This window comes from Lissotriton helveticus, chromosome 3_1 (genome assembly GCF_964261635.1).
Source record: "Lissotriton helveticus chromosome 3_1, aLisHel1.1, whole genome shotgun sequence".
Classification (NCBI taxonomy): Eukaryota; Metazoa; Chordata; class Amphibia; order Caudata; family Salamandridae; genus Lissotriton; species Lissotriton helveticus.
Genome location: NC_136061.1, coordinates 1,160,465,843 through 1,160,485,930, shown reverse-complemented (window position 1 = coordinate 1,160,485,930; position 20,088 = coordinate 1,160,465,843). Strand labels below are relative to the sequence as shown.

Genomic DNA, 20,088 nt, shown 5'->3' with positions numbered 1-20,088 from the left:
TCTATTGGTTTCCATAGAGGGTAATCAAGCTGAATGTTTTTCAGGTGCTACAGAAGAGGACTCTATACTAACTGTTGCTGCGGTGATGCCAGTGACCACGATGGCTTCTTTTTGTATATGTATGCTGGTAATCTTGCATAAGTATCTCCTTCCAACTCTTGTATGCTGTTTTCTTTTCTGCAAGTGCTCATGGTCTCCCAGCACTCTTACTGCTTCCCATTGCAGTCATATAATAAGTGTGTATATAAAATGTACATTTTCTCACCTCCAGTTCTGGACGATGACTGTGACTAGTATTTGTCTCTCTGCAGGCGTAACCGACCCGGTGACCGCGAGAAGGCGCTGGCTGTTATCCTGCCGGTTGTGAAAGGTGAGGAAGGTACAGCCCCTGACCTATATTGCATGTGCGGTCGTATCTACAAGGATATGTTCTTTAACTCTGGCTTCAAGGATCTAGAAATGAGAGACCGTGCTACATTCTGGTAAGGCCAGTCCTCTGATCACTTCCCTATCCTTTCCTCATAGTCCATCCTCGGATAACCCATGTGGTAGCTCTCCTCGGTCTGATCCATATTTGTGATTTACTAGGTATGGAAAAGCTTTTGCTGCTGAACCAACGCTTCACTCTGGTATCAACCTTGCAGTCCTCCTCATGGCGTGTGGACATAAGTTTGAAAGTTCAACAGAGCTGCAGGTGATTGGTCAGTATCTGTCATGTCTAAAACAGATTCTGTTAATGTTGAGTGGTTTGTGGGTGTGACAGGTGTAGGGGGTTGGTGTGACAGACGGAAGAGGGGATGTGTGGCAAGTCATCAATGGTATTGCGGTTTGTTGACAGTGTGGACGATCAGATGGAGGAGGAATGCCCAGGTTGCACTAGCTGGTTTAAACCTCGGCTGACCAAGTAAAGGCTGCATGGTACATTTGATATCTGAGTAACGGATAACCAGTCTCATCTATAAAACTTCACAAAAGGTTATGAAGACTTCACTGTGACCCAATTCAATGATACTTCTGTTCTCCAGTATTAGGGGTGTCTTTCATAAATTCACATGCCTGAATCATTCCCAGTCGTCTGAGTGGGAGTCCCACGGTACATAAAAAAGCAATAATATGCCATAATTAGGAAAAAAACAGTAATTCCCAACCAGGAAGTAAAGTAGCCCAAGCTACAGGAGAAAAAACTTCCACACTCATGACTATCCTAGTCATTTTGTATAACCCAAACTGCAGCCAATCAGGAGACCGCACCCACCAGAAGGTTCTCCCCAGAGGCTCAGGCTCTCAGATTTTCTACCGCACGTCGTGTGAAGGGAGTCTCCCTGAGCTCTGCTCAGTACTTCTCTATTTTACTTCTGGAATCTAGTTTTGAAGATGTCTTCTTCCAAGAAATCTTTATTCAGGCCTTGTGACTCTTGTGGTAAGTTCCGGCTGTTTAAAGAAGATCCCCACAAGAAGTGCATCTACTGCCTGTATCCTGAACATCAAGTGAAGGACTGCAAGATCTGTAGGAACTTCCCTCAGAAGACCCTCAGGGACAGAGAGCCGCCTGCTTTTGTGGCTACAAAAGCTCAAGGATACTGATTATCCTGCTTCTGAGGTAGGCAGTATTGCCTCTGGGTCTACTTCAGCCTCTAGGAAGAGAGCTGCTGAGGAGGTATTATCTTCTTCTGGGGCAAAGGTTGTAAGGAAGGAACAACCTACTAAGGGGTCTGAGAGGCCTTCCACATCTAAGGCTACTCCCCCCTGTTAAGGAGAAAAGTGGTTCCTCTACGCCCTCGAGAAGGTCTACCAAGAAATTGCCTCAAACATCTTCTGAGAAGACTTTACCTCAGAAACAGACTCTGTCGTCGACGATGCCGTCGTCGACTCCTTCGTCGACGAAGATCTCCGTCAACGCTACGTCCACGTTTACGGTAACCTTTTCTACTCCTAAGCCTGAGATGATTGTCAACAGCGTCTTTGTCGCCAACGATGGTCTATGTTTCTATTAGACCTATCTCGTCGACGGCAGAATCTTCTTCTTCTGCCATCGTCGGCGCCTCGTCGACGACCAAGCTAAAGAAGATTCCGTCAACGCTTGCTCTTCCGTCGACGAAGAAACCATCGTCGATGAAGACACGACCGTCGACGATGATAACTCTACCGTCGACGAAGACCTCGTCAACGTCTGTCACCAAGCCCAGGTCGACGAGCCCTTTGGTGGGGCCCCCGTCGACGCCACAACTATCTTCTTGTACCACTCTGCAAGTTGGGTCGCCGTCTACGGCTTTTTAGTCGACACCAAAGCCATCTTTACTTCAAAGGCGTGGTTCTAGTTTAAAACCTTTATTCCCTCTGCACATCTCACCGCAAGGGGTATCCCTACAGGTTCCAGACAAGTTACTGGATTCGGAGGACAGTGAGGAGGATTCTGTTATTGAGGAAACATTTGGAACGGCGACAAGTCCTTCCGAATTAAACATTAAATATCAGGAGGACGATCAATAAGATCAGCATTCATCTGAGCATGTGCATTCGCCTGTGACCACTGTCTCCTCAGCTCAGGTACCTATAGCATTGCTTTCCAATCTTCAATGCATGCTGGATGACTATTACAGGCGTTTTCCGCCATCGGAGTCAACAGGTTCTGTACCTCCTACATCTGTGGTGCAACCGCCTAGACCATATTTCAGACCCCCAAAGTCTCCTCCACCTGCATCGTTCAATCCACCAGAAGAACAAAATTCTTCTGACGGAGAAGAAAGAGAGGAAGGAGAAGTCGATGACAGTTCACTGATGTCGGAGTGAGATGATTACCAAGTGCAAACTCCTTCTCCTTCACCACCGGCTACCTCTGATTCACCTCCAGTGGACGTATGTGGATTCCACCTTTTAATGGAGCGGGCTGCGCAGCGCTTTCACATTGACATGGAGCATACAGAGCAAAAATGCTTTCTATATGATTTTAAAGACCAGCCAAGGAAGCAAGCCAAGTCTATACCTATCATAGATTTCATCTGGAAGGAGGGAATTAAGGTTATGAAAACTCCGGCTTACATACTTCCGGTTCTGCCAAGGATTGATCAAAAATATAAGGCTCCTGAAAAGTCCCCTGCTAGCCTTGTAGGAGAACCGAAGCTGGATTAGGTCATCGTTCAGGCTTCACAAAAGAGATCTAGAAACCCTTCTTCTCCAATTGCAGCCCCACCGGATAGAGACGGCAGGCGCTTGGATGCCATTGGAAAGCGTGTGTCAACAATGGCGGCCACCACGGTCCGAGCTGCAAACTCATTGGCCATCCTGGGCAGATATGACCGGCAAATGTGGTCGGATATCTCGCCGTATATCAACTTGCTTCCAGAACTCTCCAAGTCTGAAGCGCTGAAAATCCTGCAGGAAGGTGAAAGGATCTCGGCGGAGATGATTGACTCTTCTGTTGATGTGGCTTCAACTGGGTTCAGGCAATTGGCAGGAGCTGCTGTCTTACGCAGGCAAGGTTGGCTACGATCCACTTCATTCTGCCAGGAAGTGCAAGCAAAGGTATTGGACATGCCTTATGACGGAGAGTTTCTGTTTGGTCCGCATGTGGAAGAAGCCCTGCAGACAATCAAAAAGGACACGGAAACAGTGAAATCCCTGGGCACCCTACAATTTCGTAAGCTGCCCTTTCGAGGGACGAGAGGACGTGGATCGTCCTCTACCAAAGGCTGATATACTCAGCAGTCCTCCTACAGGCAGGGGAATCAACGCTACCAAAACCAGCGTTACCAGTCTTACGGCCAACGCAACATTAATTATTCCCAGAACAAGAAGAGGCCGAATTACCGCGGAAAGGACAAACGACAATGAGCTTTATCACCTGCCACCACTTCTGCCCCAATCTCAAATAAAAATTAGAGGACAAATATCAAAATTCTACTCAAAATGGTCATCGATAACATCAGACAGGTGGGTCCTGGACATCGTGGCCAAGGGCCATGCCCTCGAATTCGAACAGTTTCCTCCAAACGTTCCCCCAAAGGGCCCACCTCCAGCTCATCTAAAAACTGTTTGCACAAATCAATTTGATGTTGAAGAAAGGAGTAATCGAGAAGGTTCCTCAGACTCTGAGAGGAACAGGATTCTATTCCAGATTCTTTCTGGTAAAGAAGAAATCCGGAGAGTGGCGTCCAATTCTGAATCTCCGTGCATTAAACAAATATTTGAAGAAGCTAACGTTCAGAATGTTGTCGCTACAAGAAATATTGCATCTCCTATCGGCTGGAGACCACATGGCCACCTTGGATCTCCAGATGCGTATTTCCACATCCACATCTTACCTCGTCACAGAATGTTCCTGCGATTCAGAGTGGCTGGCAGGGATTATCAGTTCAAGGTCCTTCCCTTTGGCCTGCGCTCGGCACCCAGGGTATTTACAAAGGTCCTGGCTCCGCTAGCAGCACACCTCCGGCTGGAGGGAATACAAATATTTCCATATTTGGACGACTGCCTTATCAAGGCCAGTTCTTACGCAGACACAGACAACCATTTACAGCAGTGTCTAGCTCTCTTTCAATCTCTGGGTCTTTCCATCAACGTCAGCAAGTCCCAGTTGGTACCATCCCGAAGACTAGCTTTCTTGGGAGCAACCTTAGACACCCAGCTGCTCCAAGCCTTCGTGTCGGACGAGAGGCAAAACATAATCCAGGACATGGCACGGAATCTTCTTTCAAAAGTCAGTTTCAGCCCGACTGTTCAAATCCCTTTCTTGGGATGATATCGTCTTCCATTCCTTTGATACCGAATTGCCGACTCAGAATGAAGCCTCTTCAAGAAGAGCTCAGTCTTCAATGGCTACAGGTCTCCAGTTCTTTCGAGGACCTCATCCACATCATCCCTTGCATTCGGGGTTCTCTTCTTTGGTGGACACAAAAAAAAGAATCTGCAACAGGGTTGCGCGTTCCTTCAGGATGCACCAAATTTTACAATCACCACAGACGCATCCCTCGAAGGTTGGGGAGCTCATCTTCAGGGACTGACAATCAGCGGCAAATGGAGCCCACAACAGAAAAGTTGGCACATCAATCTGTTGGAGCCGAGAGCCATCTTCCTTGCCCTCAAATCATTTTGAGCACTCATTCAAGGAGCCACTGTATTGGTTCGCACAGACAACACAACAAGCATGCATTATATCAACCAACAGGGAGGGACAAGATCGGCTCTTTTGTCTCAGGAAGCCCAAGAGCTATGGGCATGGGCAATACGTCACAGAATAGATCTTCTGGCGGTTCATGTACTGGGAAGGGAGAACGTTCTTGCAGACACTCTCAGCAGGACGACAGTGCCCACTCACGAGTGGGAGCTTCATCAACAGACGGATTGGATTTTTCGGCAGTGGGGTCATCCAGATCTAGACCTCTTTGCGACCAGGAAGAACAGCAAATGCCAGTTCTTTGCAAGTTGGCATCCCCACCAAGACTCTCAGGGGAATGCGTTTTCGATCAACTGGTCTCAAATATATGCTTACGCTTTTCCTCCGATACCGTTGATCCCCAGAGTTCTGCCGAAGATGAAGATAGAACCATGTCGACTGATTCTTATTGCCCCCAGATGGCCTCACCAATACTGGTTCACCAAGCTCCTTCTTCTATCGGAGTGCGAACCAATTCAGTTGCGTCCGACTCCGGACCTACTCTCCATCCAGGAAAGTCACATTTACCATCCGGACCCGACATCTCTGAGGTTAGCGGCCTGGCGCCTGAGTACCTTGAATTCGCCCATCTAAACATCCCTGCAGATTGCAAAGAGGTACTAGCCAAAGCAAGAGCACCTGCTACATTAAAGACATACAGACTCAAGTGGAAACGCTTCTGTATCTGGTGTTCAGCTGGAATTCATTCTTTTTTGGCTAAGCCAGAGCAAATCTTACCTTTTTTCTTGCATCTAGCAAGATCGGGATTGTCTCATGCAACCCTAAAGGTTTTCCTGACAGCGATTTCAAGATACCGACAAGATGGGTCCACTTCCCTTTACTCTTCAAGAATTATACAACAATTCTTCAAAGGGCTTTTCAGAATGTTCTCTCCGCTACGTCGTCCACCACCATCGTGGCATCTCAATGTAGTGTTAGCGCAACTCATACGCAATCCCTTTGACCCTATCCACAGAGCTGATTTGAAGTTCCTTACGTGGAAGGTGTCACTTTTATTGGCTTTGACTTCTTCTAGAAGAGTCAGTGATATTCAGGCTTTCACAGTCCATCCTCCTTTCTTGCAGTTCACAAATGACTCAGTAGTGCTCCGCACGAATCCGAAATTCATACCTAAGGTGCCTTCGGACTTCCACCTGAACGAGCCTGTCATTTTGAAAACTTTTTTTCCTAATCCACAATCCCCTGCGGAAAGGGCATTGCATACATTGGACATTTGGACATTAAGAGATGTTTAAAATTCTATTTACAAAGAACATCTATGTTACGCAAATCTGATCAACTGTTTATCACCTATGGTAGAATTCGTACAGGCCAAGCAGTGTCTAAGCAAACAATTGCAAGATGGATCTCTGCAGCTATCGACTTTTGCCATACACAAGCAGGACGACCTTTGCAAGCAGCTCTAAGAGCACACTCTACGAGAGCAGTGTCTTCCTCAACGGCTCTTTTCGCTGGAGTCCCTCTCCAGCACATCTGCAGAGCGGCAACCTGGGCCAGTCGGCATACTTTCACTAAACACTACTGTTTGGATGCAGCTAGCGAGACCGATGCTTCAGTGGGTCAAGCAGTTCTGCTTAATCCTTTCAAATAAGGTGAGCCTCTGTTTCCCCCCTCCTCTTACTGCTGTCAGACGCTTGTTATGCTTATTATTATTTTGCACATGCTCAAATAACTGCAATTTTTCACGCTTTTAGTGATGTGATTTTTATATATATATATATATATTTATATTATTATTTTGCACATGCTCAAATAACTGCAATTTTTCACGCTTTTAGTGATGTGATTTTTATATATATATATATATATATTATTTTGCACATGCTCAAATAACTGCAATTTTTCACGCTTTTAGTGATGTGATTTATATATATATATATATATATATATATATATATATATATATATATATATATATATATATATATATATATATATTTCATGATTATGTGCATTTCATTTTTACAAGCTTATGCTACAAATAGCGTCTTCCTAGCACGGATATGTACTGCTATATACTCTGATTCAGGCATGTGAATCTATGAAAGACACCCCTAATACTTGAGAAGAACAATAGTTACTTACCTGTAATCTGTGGTTCTCCAGTATTGGTGTCTTTCATAGATTCACATGCAACCCGCCCACCTCCCCTCACAGGCTCTTAGGCTACATTGGTTACCATCACTCCTTGCGAGAAAATCTGAGAGCCTGAGTCTCTGGGGAGAACCTTCTGGTGGGTGCGGTCGCCTGATTGGTGGGTGCTGTCGCCTGATTGGCTGCAGTTTGGGCTATACAAAATGACTAGGATAGTCATGAGTGTGATGTCGCCTGATTCGCTGCAGTTTGGGCTATACAAAATGACTAGGATAGTCATGAGTGTGAAAGTTTTTTCTCCTGTAGCTTGGGCTACTTTACTTCCTGGTTGGGAATTACTGTTTTTTTCCTATGTTATTATTGCATATTATTGCTTTTTTATGTACCGTGGGACCCCCACTCTGACGACGGGGAATGATTCAGGCATGTGAATATATGAAAGACACCAATACTGGAGTACCACAGATTGCAGGTAAGTAATTATTTTTCTTATCAACCTTAAAATATGAATGCCTGTTTCAATTTGCACCCCACAGTCGGCTGCAAATTAACTGAATAAGCTGCCTTTAAGGCAATTATATTTACTACAGACCTAGTCAATAAGCAAGACTTCTTAATCCTTTATGCAGGTGTTCTTGTGAAGCAAGAATGTATTAGTAGGGTTGGAGATAAATCACTGTAAGAAATTGTTCCAGGAGTATTTTCAGCAGTGTCGGAAGTATAACGAATAATAAATACCCCCAACCACTCTGGAAATCTCTAATACCAAAATGAATGTCGCGTGTCTGTGTTATGCCCGGGAAGAAAGACTGCCATTTTACATGCACATGTATCTTAAGTTGCTGCCGTTATTACGCACTGACGTTTGACACACATTTGCTTGAATGACAGTGCAGGATTAGTTTCTCTGAAACCATATTGCTTACATTTCCACTTTGGAAGCACACTATCTGATAGAGACATCTAGCTGCAAATTCCATACCTTAGAATTGTCCCCAGGCGTCAGACTGGATCTGGAAATTATTCACAGCAGTACCTCTGTGTATCGGGAGAGCGTGTCTAGCGACTCCTTGGTGATGTCAGGCACCAAATGTGACGTGTACAGAGTCCATATAAGCCCTGCCCTGATGCGCTGACGTAAGTTTCTTCTTTTCGCGCTTCAATGTGGATCCGGTAGCTGAACCTCTGGCCGTTTATCGGCCTACTTCAATTTCTCGTCGATAGAACAGTGTGCCTTTTCTACCTATATTGCTTCAGGCCTTGTGGATCCTTTGGTTGGCAAATGTCGGCCACAGACCCTTACTCTATTTGTATATGGTGCTTGGGAGTACACTGCAATGCAGACAAATGCGACTCCTGCTGTCAACTTCGTCCAAAGGCACTAAGGCAACATCTGATGGAGCTCCTGCCGATGCAGCTGTTTAAGCCTTCCAAGTTCTCCTGTTGTTCTTTGTCTCCCTCTCGCTCTGTGGCCTGCTTATGGATCTGTTCGTGGACGTCATTCTATATAGTCGCCCCGAGGTTAGTCTGAGTGCCGGCGAAGATGCTGCATCTTCTGACTTCACTGTCTGAAGACACTTCTCCTGAGTCGTTTCTCGAGCCTCCTCACCTTCCCGGGTGACGGGTTAGTTACACCTTCCGATTTGATTATCAAATCAGTTTTGGCATTGGTGCACAGCTCTTTGGCGTTCACACCTTTGGTGCCTGTGCCTAATCAGATGACGCTGTTGGCAGCGCCGATTGACCCCATCCAACTTTATTCTACCGATGCTTCTTCAGCGCCACTTCGACGCCACTTGGTGTCGGGCACAGCATCGGTAATGCCATCTAACTTGGACACCCTGCGTCCGCTCTCTGCGGTGCCCCTCTGGTTTTTCCTCCAGAGGAACATGGTATGGAAGATGATGGCGCACAGTAGGGTTTCCCCCACCCCATGGCTCACACTATCTAGTTTCCCCATGCCCTTTGCATTTGGTGAATCCCGTAGCTTAGAGGCGCCTCTGGCCTCCTTTCCTCCTGGCCTTGCCTCGGAGGCGAGCTCCTTATTAGGGGACATGCTCAAGCATGCGTTTTTGGTGTTGGATTTATCTCTTCCATCTGTGGAGTTGGCTACTGATCCCCTCATTGAGGTATTCTATCCGGGCCAAACAGCAGTGGAGGAGGCGCTCCATTATAGTGCTGCTCTATGATACATTTCGTGGGCTTGGGCTACACCTGAAGCAAGGGCCCCAGTGAATCAGTCAATTTAGCATAGATACCTTCCTGCCCCAGGTGATCCGGATGGGGACAAACCAACACCCTTCTCTGTTTCTTGGTACAAGCTGTTTCTGCCTCCGAAGACCCTGAATCTCTTTCATATGTCCCTCCAGTGAGAGATTCTAAGAAACTGGACACTTGTAGAAGACATATTTTTTCCTCCACCAGTTCTGCTCTACGTTCTATCAATACATCTTGCATACTTGGAAGCTTTACCTATTCGCTGGGGGACTCCTTGGCATATCTGCTGCCCTCCTTTATCCTATGACATCGGGAAGACCATGTCCAGTTAATTTGAGATGGGCAACAAGTAGCTCAATGGCTCATTTGTTGTATTCTGGATACCACTGATTTAGTGGGTTAGGCCATGGCTTCCTCTGTGGCGTTACGTCACTGCCTGGCATTGTGCCTCTGCTTTTTCAGAGGCTGTTCAAGCCACTTTGTGTGAAATGCCTTTTGATGGCGCCTTTCTCTGCTCTGCTTTGTGACGGTATTGAGTAAGTCAGAGTGGAGCAGAATCATAACTCTAACGTTTGCTTCCATGGTCTCCCATACAAGGGTTGTACGGGGAGCTGCCCAATTTTTTGTTCACATCTGTGCCATTCCGGGTAGGGTGCTTATTAGCTTTCTTTCAAGTCCCCTTTATATCTACGGGTCGCACCTGATGGATTGTTCCTTCCCTTTGCATGTGCTTTTCTTATTATGATACTGTCAATGAAAGGATGTGGATCCCACAATCTGGGACGTATATTGTTTTCTGGTCTATGTATGCCTGTTCAGACAGGCTTCTTTCTGCAAGCTAGTTTTCTTCACCAGATCTTGTTCTTTAGTGGGTGTTTTGCTTTCATGGTGTGGTTGCTCCTTGTTCTGCAGGGGTCTTCTTCTGTAGGCCTTTTTGAGATCTGTTCTAGTCCCTTATAGGTACTTCGATTGTGTACCTCTGAAATGTAATCGTTGTGCAGTTGCCTTCCACCAGATCCTAACACAACCATCAGAGGGGTTGTTTCTCATCTCCATTGCACCTGTCTTTTCTACTAGGCGTCTTTTCTTCCTTAGCAGGAGCTGTGCACTGGGTTGCATACTCCTTGCCTTCGGCTCATTTTCCTTTGTGGCCTGCGATGTTTCCACTTTGGTCTATTACTGGTGAGTTTGCACTTCATATTTCTCCTCTCATTATACAGTGCCAGGATGACTTCCTGCTAGTGATCCTTCTGGGTCCTTATTGGGCTATAACTAACTAGGCCTGTACCTCTAGCTTCACTATTTTTAATCTGCTTCACCAATGGAGAGGGTGTTATTGCTGTCGCTTTCTGGAATACCTTGTACCCTTGTATTCCATTATTATTAATAATTGTAAATTTTCCTTCTGGAACGTGATCCCTTCAACATTATGGTTCCACCTCTCAAAGGACTGGTTTTCTCTCACTCGGTCCAATCTTTCTGTGTCGTAGACCACGGTTACATTACCCATGAGGGTCTTGAGCACAGGGGAATTCTGCTTCCTTTAGCACCCTTCTTTTTTCTAAAGGTTCTCTTCTTTTTCATGGGATGTGAAATTGATTCTCACCTCTAAGTTCGGTATGCCATTTCCTCTTTATTTTTGCAAAATCCTTCTACTTCAGGGACTTTGTCCTCTCTTTTTCAGCTCTTCCTTGCCACCTCTGTGTCTTTTCCCCTTTTTGCTATGAGGTATACTGAAGCCTAGGCTATGTATGCCTCCTGTCTGCAAATGAGACATTCTTTGCTGGCCTGATATCTGTCTGTTGGGTGACTGTGATTGTGTCGAGACCTTCCATGTGTTGTCCTTCATTTCGACTACCTTTTTATAGTCCACGTTGTGCTCTTTTACATCATAGCAGAGTTTCCCACCTGTTGTTTTCTGGCTATTTTCTGTCACCTGTCTGAGGGTTTTCTTGTCAGTCAGTTGTGTTTTTGGCTTTAGTGAACTCTGCAGTTGTCTCAACTTCGGTCTATCGCCGATGTATGCTGTTCTGTTTGCTCTTTCGTAGATTCTTCTTTTGTTAGGTGTTCTTCGCTCCTACTCTGGTCACTATCCCCACTTGCTGTAGGAGGTTGTGATTCTTTTACCCTATGGGGAAGGTATGCTTTTAGTGTATTCTGATATAATGTATCCATCTATGGTTATAAGTTTATATGTAATATATGTATATATTTTTATATGATGGGCATGCTTCGATTTAAATGCACTGAGTAATTTGGAGTCTGTGCCTGGATTTTTCACGAAGAAAGATTTTGGGAGTTCGCATAACATATTTGTTCGAGGCATATGGGCTGCAGATGGTACATTTATGAATAGATCGCCATCTGGTGTTGGGCTCGGATGATTGCACTTGTTTTTCTTCTGGAGAAGTCTTTGTCGTCATAGATGACTCCTCCTCTTGGTGTTAGTGCGCATGGGCATCGGCTCCATCCTTAGATTGTTTTTTTTCCGCCATCGGGTTCGGATGAGGATCGAAGCGCTCCGGACCGACTTCGATAAAGAAGGTTATATTCGGCGCGTAACCCTTTCCAATTCGACGGTATTGTTATCGAACGCGACTTCACTTCCATACCGACGCGTTTCGAAGGACGACGACTTCGAGAAAATCGACATAGTCCAGCCCGGGGTCCATGGAAAGGACTCCATTCAAAAAATGTCCAACGTGTGGTGCTAAGTTCCCACACAAGGACCTACACGAGGTGTGCAACCTCTGCTTGTCCCCTGAACACGAATCCAGGGACTGTGAGGCCTGTGCAGCGTTCTCTTCAAAATCGACGATTAGAAACCGTCGAGCCCGAAGACACGAGGTATCGAGAATGCAGTCACAAGCAATCCCGGAGCTGTTTGAAGACCAGCACCCAGAAGAGGAGGAAGAAGAGGCCGACGAGGCGGGGTCTGAAGCGGACGAGTCCGACGTCGAGGAAATCGACGTCCAACAAACCGTGAGTGACGACGTCCCTTTACCAAAGAACAGACCCCGCACGGTGTCGACCCCGCCTTCGAGCCCGGTCAGACAACCGAAAAAAGTTTCAGACGCCCCGCCTTCGAGCCCGGCAACGAAACCGAAACCGAAACACTCGTCTCCCATCATGGTGGTTCCGATAAACGGACCACATCGACACCGAAGCTCCAAGTCAAGGAAAGCTTGAAGTCGAAGCAGTCCATGTCGACACCGAAACACGTTTCGACGTCAAACACCCTCGACACCGCGGACATCTTCGATACCGAAGACATCGGATCCGAATAAAATCTCGGTGCCGAAAATACAAATGGACAGTCAGAAGAAAAAACACCTTTCGGACCCGAAAACTGCGGTACCGACACAGGAATACAAGACCGATCCTAAACAAAAGACTCTGTTTATTGATCCAAAAACTGGCAAGGTAGTCACAGAACTACCTAAAAAGAGGAAGAATGAACATTCGGACGACAAAACTCATCCGAAGAAGAGAACAATGGGGACAAATACAACTCCTCCCCCTTCTCCAAAACCTAGACACACACCATCTTCTCCTCTTCCTCACAATAGACCAAATATTCCTCCCACACGACCATCTACACCTACAACAGATGTAGAGAGCGACACGGGGGAGGGGGAACATCCTGGGGATGATGAAGACACAATCCCAGAGGAGGCAGACCCATGGGAAGAGTACAATGTAGGGTCAGATAACGATAACGACCCTGAATTGTATCCTTCAAAACCTTCACCTCCTGATGATAATACTGGTTTTGCGCAACTCATTAATAGAGCAGCAACATATCACAAGGTAGAACTACATGCAGAACCTCAAATAGAGGATTTCTTATTAGAAACACTACCTACTGCACAAAGAACATCAGGAACACTACCAATGCTTAAGGGCCTTCTCAGTCATACATCAGAGATATTCAAAGACCCAGTGAGGGCTAGGGTACTGAACCCAAGAATCGATAAGAAATATAGGGCAGCTCCAAAAGACCCAATATACATTAAAGGGCAAATTCCTCTAGACTCACTAGTGGTCACAAACGCTCGTAAGAGAGCAAACTCTTTATCTACAGGAGAAGCTCCACCTCCTGACAAAGAGTCTAAGCTAATAGATGCCTCTGGCAAGAGAGTAGCATCTCAAGCGGCAAACAGCTGGCGCATAGCTAATACGCAAGCACTACTTGCAAGGTATGACAGAGCGCATTATGATGAATTAGAAAAACTCATCACACATCTCCCTAAAGAACATCAAAAGAGGGCAGATCAACTCATACAAGAAGGGAAGTTAATTACTAACACTTCCATAAAGTGCGCCCTAGACGCGGCAGACACTGCAGCAAGAGCTACAAACACAAGCATCATGTTAAGGAGACATGCATGGCTCAGGGTATCAGGGTTCAAACAAGAGGTACAAACATCGTTACTGAACCAACCTTTTGATGGGAAAACACTTTTCGGCACAGGGACAGATGAGGCCTTAGAAAAGATGAAAAAGGATACGGAAACGGCTAAATCAATGGGAGCATTGCAACAGCCGACACAAAGAGGTTCCTTTCGTAGGTCCACCTATAGAGGAGGATCCAAAAATACAGGTACAAGCCAGCAACAAACCTCTTTTACACCTACATCACCCAGAGGTAATTCTAGAGGTAGTTACAGAGGTAACAACAACAAGGGTAGAGGTCGCGGAAACAACAACAACCGCAACTCTCCAACCCCAAAGCAGTGACTTCATACAGCTCCCCCCAGACCATATAACACCGGTCGGGGGACGCCTATCACAGTTCCTACCTGTCTGGGAAAACATCACATCAGACAGGTGGGTGAGACAAATTATCCAACATGGTTATTGCCTGGAACTCACATCTATCCCACCAAACATCTCCCCCAAACAGCGTCCAATGAAACAAGATTACCTGACACTGTTAAAGCAGGAAGTACTATCCCTGCTAGGAAAGCATGCCATAGAGAAGGTTCCACAGCACCAACAAGGAACAGGAGTATACTCCCTATACTTCCTAATTCCCAAAAAGGATGGGTCTCTAAGACCGATACTGGACCTAAGACCTCTCAACGCATACATAAATTCGGAACATTTCCACATGGTCACGCTCCAACAGGTACTTCCTTTACTGAAGAAAGGGGACTTTCTTTCTACACTGGATCTAAAAGACGCTTACTTTCATATCCCGATTCACAAAGCCCACAGGAAATACCTCAGGTTTGTGGTAGAAGGACAACATTATCCGTTCAAAGTCCTTCCGTTTGGTGTCACAACGGCACCAAGGGTGTTCACAAAATGCCTGGCAGTGGTGGCAGCTCACCTAAGAAGACAACAAATACATGTCTTCCCATACTTGGACGACTGGCTAATAAAGGCCAAGTCACAAGAGGAATGTCTTCAAAACACACAAAAGACAATTCAGCTACTACACCAGCTAGGGTTCACGGTGAACTACACAAAGTCACACCTACAACCAAGCAAGGTTCAACAATATCTGGGGGCTACTATAGACACAGAAAAAGCCAAAGTATACCCCAATCCAGTCAGGATCCAAACAATGCTTACAATCATTCAAAGATTCCAGCCACAACACTCACTACCAGCAAGAGTGTTCATGCAGCTATTAGGGATGATGTCATCCTGCATACTGCTAATACCATATGCCAAACTACAAATGCGTCCGCTACAAGAATGCTTAGCGACACAGTGGAATCCGGCTCAAGGACAGATTACAGATCTGGTGTTGGTAGACGACCGCACACACCGCTCTCTGAAGTGGTGGAACACAACAAACATTGCCAAGGGGCGGTCGTTCCTAGAACCAATTCCACAGGTGACAATAACAGCGGACGCATCGCTCACAGGATGGGGAGCACATATGGAGAAATACACAGTACAAGGAAGGTGGAGTGTGCAGGAAAAAAGACTGCACATCAATTACCTAGAACTACTAGCGGTGTTTCTAGCATTGAAAGCCTTCCAAATACATGTTACCAACAAAGCAGTCCTGATCAGAACAGACAACATGACAGCAATGTATTATATTCAAAAATAGGGGGGGACGCACTCTCTCCAACTATCCAGACTAGCACAGGAAATCTGGAGATGGGCCATTCCTCAAAACATCTATCTGTTAGCCGAACACCTACCAGGAGTCCAAAACCAGATAGCAGACATCTTAAGCAGACAGTCGGAACAAATACACGAATGGGAACTGCACCAACAAATACTGCAACCATTCTTCCAAAGATGGGGACAACCAGAGATCGACCTCTTTGCCACTCATCAGAACGCAAAATGCCAAAGCTTCGCGTCCAGGTACCCACACCACCTGTCGCAGGGCAATGCGTTATGGATAAATTGGTCCAACAAATTTGCATACGCTTTTCCCCCTCTCCCACTAATCCCATTAGTGGTCAGAAAGCTGCAACAACACTCAATGACCATGATACTAGTAGCACCCACGTGGGCAAGACAACCGTGGTTCACCACGCTCCTGCAACTCTCACAAGTGCCACATCAAAAGCTACGAATTCTACCCATGCACCTTACACAGAACCATGGAGAAATAATGCACCCAGATCCCACACAATTGAACCTAGCGATCTGGCTCCTGAAATCCTAGAATTTGGGTACTTAGATCTACCCCCAAATTGCATGGAGATAATTAAACAAGCGAGACGTCCTACCACCAGAGCATGCTATGCAGCTAAGTGGAAGAGGTTTGCTATACACTGTACTAATAACAATATCAACCCTCTGGACGTATCAACAAGGGAGATTATTTGCTACTTATTACACTTACAGCAATGTAATCTAGCGTGCACATCTATCAGAGTACATCTAGCAGCTATAGCAGCGTACCTACAAAACAGGCAGCACATATCACTGTTCAGAGTACAAGCTATAAAGGCATTCATGGAAGGCCTTAAAAGAGTCATTCCACCAAGATTACCACCTTCCCCAGTCTGGAACCTCAACGTAGTACTCACCAGACTAATGGGGCCACCTTTCGAACCTATGCATAGGTGCGAAATACAATTCCTTACATGGAAGGTGGCTTTCCTTATAGCCATTACCTCACTTAGGAGAGTAAGTGAATTACAGGCATTGACAATACAAGAACCATTCCTACAGTTACACCAGAATAAAGTGGTTCTTAGAACAAACCCAAAGTTCTTGCTTAAAGTAATTTCGGCATTTCACATCAATCAGCCAGTGGAACTACCAGTCTTCTTTCCAAAGCCACAGACTGTGGCAGAAAGGGCTCTACATACACTAGATGTCAAAAGAGCCATTTTGTACTACATAGAAAGAACACAAAACTTCAGGAAAACTAAACAACTATTTGTAGCATTTTCCCCAACACATAAGGGCAATCCTATCTCTAAAGCAGGCATCGCTAGATGGATTGTAAGATGTATACAAATATGTTACATTAAAGCAAAGAGAACATTAACTGTTCCTCCTAGAGCTCATTCTACACGAAAACTAGGAGCATCTATGGCATTCTTAGGGAACATTCCCCTAGATGACATATGTAGAGCAGCAACTTGGTCTACACCACATACATTCACAAAACACTACTGTGTTGATGTACAGGCTACACAACAAGCCAGAGTGGGCCAAGCTGTATTAAAAACTCTATTTCAAACAGTTGCGACAGACACTGGTGACCACCGCTAGGGAGGTAACTGCTGTACAATCTATTCATAAATGTACCATCTGCAGCCCATATGCCTCGAACGGAATATGCTACTTACCAGTATGCATCTGTTCTTGGCATAGAGGGCTGCAGAGTGGTACATGCCCTCCCTGCCTCCCCGGAAACCTGTGTCTGTCCCAACATTATCTTATTTAGATACACTTACATGGGCATATCTTTATGTATAATACTACACTACTCCATCTAACCCTACTATGGCAAAACAATCTAAGGATGGAGCCGATGCCCATGCGCACTAACACCAAGAGGAGGAGTCATCTATGACGACAAAGACTTCTCCAGAAGAAAAACAAGTGCAATCATCCGAGCCCAACACCAGATGGCGATCTATTCATAAATGTACCACTCTGCAGCCCTCTATGCCAAGAACAGATGCATACTGGTAAGTAGCATATTCCATATCTCCATGCTCCTCCCTACCCCGTCAAACAATGCGCGCACGCCAAGCCTTTTGAATCACAGATTTTTTTTCATGTGTTGGTCCTCTCTCGGAGTGATGCATTTCAGCTGTTTCACCTGCCTTTATCTTGATATTTTCCTTGTGGATGAATATGTATATATATTTATATTGCCTACTGACGGTCGCCAGTAGGTAGTTCTAGTTAGGAGGTAGTTTTCATAGGAAGAGCGTTTTTCCATTTGTCAATAACTTAGGCGTAGTTTGACGAATCCTGGTGAAAGTTTCAAAACTAGTCTGACGCTCACTTCAGCTGCTGTCTTCAAAGTTTCGGGCTGATCCGTGAAGCGGTCCAAGAAAAAGGGGGGGTCCCAAAATGTGTTTTCCCCATGTTAATATTCATAGGAACTTTAGACACAGCTCCAGCCCAAACTGCTAAACGGAATTATACGAAATTAGGCAGAAATGTAGCGGTTGGTCCAAAAGGCAACCTTTTTATTAATTGGTGTAAATCTGTTTCAGGCCCTGAGAGCAGTAGCTCTCGACCCAGGGATCCAGAAACATGTCTGGTGGTGGCAGCCTAGGCAGCCACTCAGTCAGGTCACTAGAAGTTGGTCGAGTTTCATGGGGGCATCATTAAGATGCCCTCGGTTGCGCATTTTACATTAAATCCCACACTGGTATCTATGTGGGTTTAACGTGCTGGGAAGTTTGATGCCAAACTTCCCAGTCTTCAGTGTGGCCATTATGGTGCTGTGGAGTTCGTAATGATACTCCCAGCACCATATACTCTTAATGGCAGCACTACACTTACAGTGCCTAGGAGTGGACTTGGGCACTGTAGGGGTACAGGGCTCATGCACCTGTATCCTCACCACTGGCATAGGGCATACAGCTAGAGGGGTGACTGATGTATGCCAGGGCAGTGGTTTGTGGGCATGGCACACAGGGATGTGTGCCATGCTGACTCTTCACTTTGTTCTGCACCAAGACACGCAGCCTGCAAAGGCAGTGTGTGAGTGTCGGGGTACAGGGACTCTAAAGGTGGCACAATAAGTGCTGCAGCCCTTAGAGGTCTTCTCTGGTCACAGTTACCTGGGTACCTGTGGTACCATTTACCAGGTTCTGACATGTGGCCAGAGATGCCAATTGGGTTTAGGCTTCAATGCAGTTTTAGGGAAGGAAAATAGGCCCTGGGAAACTGATTGGCAGGAGCCCAGGGCACACTCAGTCAAAGAACATCAGCAATTCAGCAAAAAGTGGGGGCATACCAAGGAAGAAAGATTGCACTTTCTCACAGCTTCAGATAGTCCCCTCTTTCTGGTGGCTTATTTTCCCTACACGTGGCCTCATACTCTTTGCAGTCTTCAGTGTAAAGTTTTTCCTGGGTGCTATAAGGGAAGCACCCTTTGCAGACTTGTAGTGTGGTATGTGCTTTATCACCTTCACTACTTCTCCGGTATAGAGAGTGGTTTCCTTGATATTCAGCCCCACTAGAGATACTGGCATGTTACATATGAGACATGAGTTGGCCTTAGATGTCGGGGGCGGGGAGGATTTCCAAAAGTGTGGTGCTTTCTAAGACCACCTCTTTTGTTATCCCAAGCTAGGAGAGACTGAGACTTTTGACAGCATAGTAATATAGTACAAGTAAAGGCATCTTTACCTATACTGCAATGGCTGTGTGGCCTACCAACTCCTTTCATGACGGTCTCCTGTAACTGGGGACCGTTCCTTCTATGACGTTTGGGACGTGCATTAAGAATGCCTGCAGATGTATGTGTGTGTGTGGGCGCTTTTATGTCTGCCTGAAGGATAAGTGGCAGAGTCCATTTGTAATGACTCACCCCTTCCTCCCCAGGATTGGAGGGGCTGGTTGAACTTCAAAAGATCAACACCAACTGACTGGCCATTTTTGGCCATCAGGGGAAGTAAACGTATTGGCCTTTTCTGCCATTACTTTTTCACACTTGGAGATGTAGCAACCTAGCTGGGCATGTGCTACTCTGCAGGGGAGACACCAACATGATCAATGAGTAGGACTGCTGCTGCATCACCAGTTTCCGTACGGATGGACGTAAGTCCAGGAAAGATTAACTGAAATGTTTTGCCAGAAGAGGAGTAGAAAGGAAAGAAGCAGAAGAGAAAGGAAACATTTACTTGCCTGCATGAAGAGCTAAACTGCCCTTGCCTGGAGTAAGTGATCTGCCTCAGTCAATGGTCAAAGCCAATCTGCTGAAGGACCTGCTTGCTACAGTTTTTACAGTCTGACACTTCCCTGGAGACATATAGTTGTCCCAGACAGCTGCACCCTAGAAGCCACACTGCATATTGGGTCTATGAGAGACACCATCGCCTTCAGTCATGAAGATGGAGCATGCTCCGCCCCTTGACTCTCCCTGCCTCATAACTTGATTTGATTTCCCTTCCAGCCATCCTACGAGTCCTGATTTCCACCCGTTACCT

At 45.9% G+C, this 20,088-nt stretch overlaps 1 protein-coding gene across 2 annotated transcripts in view; it reads left to right on the top strand.

Annotated features, from left to right (window-relative positions):
- LOC144823334 (mitogen-activated protein kinase kinase kinase 6-like) overlaps positions 1–20,088 on the top strand; it is a 1,091,718-nt gene that overhangs the window by 297,770 nt on the left and 773,860 nt on the right. For both annotated transcript variants that reach the window (XM_078681777.1, XM_078681776.1), the window contains exons 7-8: positions 312–482; positions 589–701. In XM_078681777.1, the coding sequence (XP_078537903.1) occupies positions 312–482; positions 589–701 (284 nt within the window). The remainder of the gene's footprint in view (positions 1–311; positions 483–588; positions 702–20,088) is intronic.